Here is a 6,585-nt window from a genome sequence, read left to right as displayed (position 1 = left end):
AATACAGGGACACATACAACAAAGACTCTTATCAATGTTCTTCTTTATATATGAATATTATATGGTGACATCAAGGTGCATTTCACTTGGTAAGAATCTTATATGGGTGAGAATGCATCAAAGAGTTTAAGAAAAGAGCTACTGCCATCATTCACTTCTTATTCACAAGAGTAATCTTTTCATAAGGTTAACATGCTCCTGAACCACTCTCTGAAGTCTCTCCACAGGCTGAAATGGCTGCTTCCAGAGAACAATAACTGCATGCCATGCGATGTGCAGGGTGTCCTCCTGTCCCCTGTGTCTCCCACCTTTCCACTCTGCTGCGCTCCTCCCTCCCTCCCGTCCTCGGCTCCCTCCTCCCTCCTCCCTCCATTGAAGCTGTGTGCAGGAGCTGTCACTGCACAGCGGTGCTGAACACAGTCTCCAGCCCGGCTCCCTGTGCACTGCAGAGCCTATGGCAGAGACATGAACGAGTCCAGCAGCTCCCTGCTCAGTGCAGGGGAAGCCAGGCGACCCCATGCCAGGTACCAGCTGCCCCATGAGCCTGATCCCAGCTTCAGGAGGCCTCTGTGTCACCCACGGGATATTGCACTGGCCGGGGGAAGGAGGCGACAGTCCCCGCGGACAACCGAGAGCCCCCCGATAATGAGAAGACTGCCTCAACAAGAGGGAGGCAGGAGAAACAGGCAGCCCGGGAGCCCACATTACCAGCAGTACCATGCCAGCCACCATCGCTACCCTCCGATTTATCCCCAGTACCCATCCAGCAAGTACCAGTCCAGCAGCCCACCTCCTGACCACCGCAGCCACATCCAGCACCACCCCAATTATCATCAACACACCCCCACTCACCAACCTCACATCAGTCAGACCCATGTCCACCAGCACATGTCTCCAAGTAACCACAGGCAATCTCCAAGCCCTAAGCAGCAATCCCCTAGTCCCAGGCACCATCCCCAGGTCCCTAGACATCATCAGTCCAGTCCCAGGGAGCATACCCCTAGTCCCAAGCAGGTCTCTCCTATTCCAAGGGAAGAAGGCAGCCAAGATCAGAGGGCAAAGAAGAAGGACTCTAGAAGAGGATCTGAAGGCACCTCCACTCAACCCTCCAAAGTCAATGAGCTTCCTCCAGCTAAGAGCAGTGACAGTGACCCTGAGCCTGACACGGAGCCTCTGTTTGTGGAGTTGCACCCCATCCTTAGCTCTGTGTTTGGTCAGGTGAGAGTCCTCTATTTATTTACCATTCCTAAATCCTGGTCATGATTTCCTCTTACCCTCATTTCCTTTGAACCCCATTAAGGACAATGTGACCTCTCTTACTAAGAAGTTCTTTATTAAGGAGTCATTTATTTTAGGTGTATATCTCATCTGTGATATGCTGACAGTGTATTCAATGATGTACTACAATGTATGGTATGTGACCACAAAGCTGCATTATTGATCCTTGCATCATGAATATCAGTCTATGTCTAAAAGCCTATGCAGACAATGTGAATGGATGTAATGACCTTACTCTTACTGGTGACATTCTCCTTTATAATTGTTACTTGTTGTTCCTAGCAGTAGATTCTAGATGTGATATCCCTGCACCCATCTATCATTGTAATTAGCCTGGTTCATCTACTAATAACTCAGAAGTATATTAATTCTGCTAACACTGGTGTCATTGATTTTGTATTTACAAATTCACATCATAAATAATATATTAGGTCAATATACACTGTAATTTGTTTTTAACAGTGAAATATGAACGATCAGGCTGCTATAACATATTAGATCTTCTACTTTATTGGTTCCCAACCTCATTAACTTCAGAAGGCTTCATTGCAAATGTCATAATATTTCATCTTACCATCAGTGAAAGGCACTGGAATAATTATATGCACATTACAGCTCCCAATCATTTTTCATACCACTTCATGTTGTAGATTTTAGTCATTTCACATATGCAAACTGTTCAATTTGTCCTATTCTAAATATTATCCAATAAGGGCATGACCTTGCCCAAAACTACTTATGTTCTTTTGCTATAGATATAATAATAGCAAGCTCAAAAAGAATATAAGATCACAACATATCTAAGACTCTAAACAACTGGGCTGCATTTGATATGTAAGTGTATTATATTCTCTTAAGAACATTTTCTATATAGGTAAATGGGAATGAGCATACATAAAATCTTGGGTTGCATTCAACATGAGCCATTACATATTTTACTCTGAAGCAATGTGATAATCAATATTTATTTATGTTACTTATTTGTTTCTGCCATATTCTTTCATAATGTACAGATATTTTCTACCAGTCCCTTCAGTCCTTGTTCCTAATGGGGACTCAAAATCAATTTTTCCTATGTGTGACTCACATACTCAGGGTAAATTTCATAGAAAGCTGGTTAACATTTCAGTATATTTTTGGTGTGTGGGTCAAAAAGCAGAACCCCACTCAGACAATGGGAGAATATTACTGCAATTACAACTCTTACAGGAATCACTCGGCTTTTCTAAACTCCTGAATATCACTCCAGTCTAGCGATGCATAAATACAGGATAGGGTGGTGATATCACTAAAAATTGTTTGGTTTATAAAATAATTTCAAGTTCATGTTTTCACCTCATGTTATAAATAACTCTATAAATGTTCTCATATATGTAACAATATATAGGTATTACCTAAAATAATGAAATCAGAGTGATTGCTCACTATGTAGCCATTGGACTGCGGTGTCCATGTCTGCACATCATTGGTCTCTTCCTAATTTCCATAATTGGAAATTGACGTGTTGTTTCAGGTTCACAGTTAACTCCATGTTATATATATATATATATATATATATATATATATATATATATATATATACATACACACTCACCGGCCACTTTATTAGGTACACCTGTCCAACTGCTCGTTAACACTTACTTTCTAATCAGCCAATCACATGGCGGCAACTCAGTGCATTTAGGCATGTAGACATGGTCAAGACAATCTCCTGCAGTTCAAACCGAGCATCAGTATGGGGAAGAAAGGTGATTTGAGTGCCTTTGAACGTGGCATTGTTGTTGGTGCCAGAAGGGCTGGTCTGAGTATTTCAGAAACTGCTGATCTACTGGGATTTTCACGCACAACCATCTCTAGGGTTTACAGAGAATGGTCCGAAAAAGAAAAAACATCCAGTGAGCAGCAGTCTGTGGGCGGTAATGCCTCGTTGATGCCAGAGGTCAGAGGAGAATGGGCAGACTGGTTCGAGCTGATAGAAAGGCAACAGTGACTCAAATCGCCACCCGTTACAACCAAGGTAGGCAGAAGAGCATCTCTGAATGCACAGTAGGTCGAACTTTGAGGCAGATGGGCTACAGCAGCAGAAGACCACACCGGGTGCCACTCCTTTCAGCTAAGAACAGGAAACTGAGGCTACAATTTGCACAAGCTCATCGAAAATTGGACAGTACAAGAATGGAAAAACGTTGCCTGGTCTGATGAGTCTCGATTTCTGCTGCAACATTAGGATGGTAGGGTCAGAATTTGGCGTCAACAACATGAAAGCATGGATCCATCCTGCCTTGTATCAACGATTCAGGCTGGTGGTGGTGGTGTCATGGTGTGGGGAATATTTTCTTGACACTCTTTGGGCCCCTTGGTACCAATTGAGCATTGTTGCAACGCCACAGCCTACCTGAGTATTGTTGCTGACCATGTCCATCCCTTTATGACCACAATGTACCCAACATCTGATGGCTACTTTCAGCAGGATAATGCGCCATGTCATAAAGCTGGAATCATCTCAGACTGGTTTCTTGAACATGACAATGAGTTCACTGTACTCAAATGGCCTCCACAGTCACCAGATCTCAATCCAGTAGAGCATCTTTGGGATGTGGTGGAACGGGAGATTCGCATCATGGATGCGCAGCCGACAAATCTGCAGCAACTGTGTGATGCCATCATGTCAATATGGACCAAAATCTCTGAGGAATGCTTCCAGCACCTTGTTGAATCTATGCCACGAAGAATTGAGGCAGTTATGAAGGCAAAAGGGGGTCCAACCGGTTACTAGCATGGTGTACCTAATAAAGTGGCCGCTGAGTGTATATATATATATATATATATATATATATATATATATATGTACATAAGGAATATTATATATTGCTTAAGGACATCATGTGAATAGTAATCTTCATTTTCTAGCAGTTTGTTTCTCTGAAGTGTGCTTGCAGATCCTAGCAGCTGACACTCACTCTTTCCCTTTGTCTCCTGCATAAAACTTTTATGTAAACTGACACCTCTCTGAGCTTATGTCTGTCATGGTAGCAAGATGAAATATATGGGCACATTCACAAATTGCAGTTAAAACTATATCATTATCAGTTTTGATTTGGTTGTAGGTGCAGTTTTTAACTGGAGAGTTGAAAGACATGAACTGAACAGGTAAATGACAATTAATTAACAGTTTCCTCCTTCAGAATCAAATGCACTTGTTAAGTTCATGTCTTTCCCCTTAAGAAACTGCATCTAAAACCACCTCGTAACTGATTAAGATGCTGTTTTAAATGCACCTTACACAGTTTTCAGAATAAAAAAGCAAATAAGGAGAGGATTGATAAGACCCAAAGGAAGTAGAGAAAATATAATATAACTTGACTTACTACAGGAGATGGTATAAACCTCTTATAGAACCCAATAACATTCAGTGTAAAACCGTGAGATTTGGAGGATCTGTACACACAGGATGAAATAGTCATGGGTTAGCTACTGGTAATTTAGTGATTTTACAGTTTAAGCAGTATGGATGGGATTAAAATGATCGTGTAAGTTTATGCTGTGGATGCCAGGAAGGATCTGAATAGACAGAGAATTTCGGCCACAAAGACCATCATATTTTAAGTGCTTTGTAAGGCATTGGGGCACATTTACTACAAACAGTGCAAATTGTACAGTTTGCCTGTGTAGTGTGCAGAAGGTGCCAGATTCATGGCACACTTTCTTCATGAATATGGCGCCCCCTGCATTTCACCGACTGAGTGCACCAACTTTTTTGGGGTGCACCTTTAACATGGGGCGTAGGACACACTTCGGATTTTGTATGATAAATCTGGCGCAAGGTCCGAGTGTGCACTGGAATGCCCATTTTGTGTCATGTGAAGAATAGCGCAGCCATAACACAAAAGGGTCACGTGTGACACATATGTTGAGCGGACACTTCTTAAATACCTGTGCGAGCAGTTTGCACATAAAAAATGTGCAAAGTCCAACAGGAAACTGGCACCTTACTAAATGGGGGTCATTTACTAAGGGCCCGATTCGCGTTTTCCCGACGTGTTGCCCAAATATTTCCGATTAGTGACGATTTTTCCTGAATTGCCCCGGGATTTTGGCTCACGCGATCGGATTGTGGCACATCGGCGCCGGCATGCACGCAACGGAAATCGGGGGGGCCTGGCCATAAAAAAAAAAACCGGCGGATTCAGAAAAACCGCCACATTTTTTAAAAAAAAAGTGCTCGACACGTGCTTACCTTCACCCAGGGTAGGACGGTGAAGTCCGAAGCAATCCGATGGTCTTCAGCGGAGCAGCGACACCTGGTGGACGTCGGAGGAACTGCCTTAGTGAATCCCGGCCAGACCCGAATCCACCGCAGGGAACGCGCCGCTGGATCGCGAATGGACCGGGTAAGTAAATCTGCCCCAATGTGTCCATTGTGTTCACAGCTGAATGTTCGTAGTTGACAATGAGATGCAATCTTTCCACATGTGTCCGGAGCCTAATACATTGCTCTATACAGGGTGTAACAAAAAGGTTGGGATGGTGAAAGTCTTGTAAATACACATCACATCAAAAAACTTTAAATATATATGTGTCAAATATTTTTCATGAATCTGTCCAATGAAATAAAACCCTGCCACCTACCCTCGCCCCCTAGTGGTGGGGCAGTGGCCAACTTTAAAATTTTAAATGGAAACCCCAATTTTATTATTGCAGATTTGTATTACATTGATTCAATTACATTGATAGGCTCTGTAATTGCTGAAAATCAATATGGGTAAAAAATGTTAAAAAATGGGAATATCTTGAGAAATACACATCGGATCGAAAAAAATTAATAAAAGTAACTATTATTTCTTAAAAATCTTCCCAATGATACTAAAGATGACCCTGTATTTTCACCTCCAGTGGATGAGGTGGGGGAATCAAATTTTTTATGTAGAAACTACATTCAGTGAAACCCAGGAACAAGACTGTGGATGTAGCAGTTTTCTGTTCTCTTCGGGGGCTGGTTTAACGAATGCTCTACATTTAGTGCTCGAATTTGGTATCATTTGATAGCTTTTAGAAAAATATTGCATAAATTTATTTTCAGATTTTGGATTTGATGTGTATTCAGGGTCGGATTAAAGGAGGGGCTCCCGGGGCTTGAGCACCGGGGCCCCCACCACTGTCACTTTTTAAGGGGCCATCACCAGTTTCCGACGGTCAGCGACTCAGCTCAGCTGCACAGAGACCCGTGGCCACCCACATGGCACATAGGGGTCTAGGATGTCAGCTTGTCAGTTAGACACAGCTGCCATCGCTAGGGGAAAACGCCAA

At 42.7% G+C, this 6,585-nt stretch overlaps 1 protein-coding gene across 1 annotated transcript in view; it reads left to right on the top strand.

Annotated features, from left to right (window-relative positions):
- Positions 1-366: 366 nt before the first annotated feature.
- CABP1 (calcium binding protein 1) overlaps positions 367-6,585 on the top strand; it is a 28,300-nt gene continuing 22,081 nt past the window's right edge. Inside the window, exon 1 of the mRNA XM_072146095.1 lies at positions 367-1,218. Coding sequence (XP_072002196.1) covers positions 466-1,218 — 753 coding nt within the window. The 5' untranslated portion in view covers positions 367-465. The remainder of the gene's footprint in view (positions 1,219-6,585) is intronic.

The sequence above is a fragment of the Engystomops pustulosus genome, chromosome 1 (genome assembly GCF_040894005.1).
Source record: "Engystomops pustulosus chromosome 1, aEngPut4.maternal, whole genome shotgun sequence".
NCBI classification, from domain to species: Eukaryota; Metazoa; Chordata; class Amphibia; order Anura; family Leptodactylidae; genus Engystomops; species Engystomops pustulosus.
The sequence above is the reverse complement of the archived record's forward strand: the minus strand, read 5'-3'. Positions and strand labels throughout refer to the sequence as shown.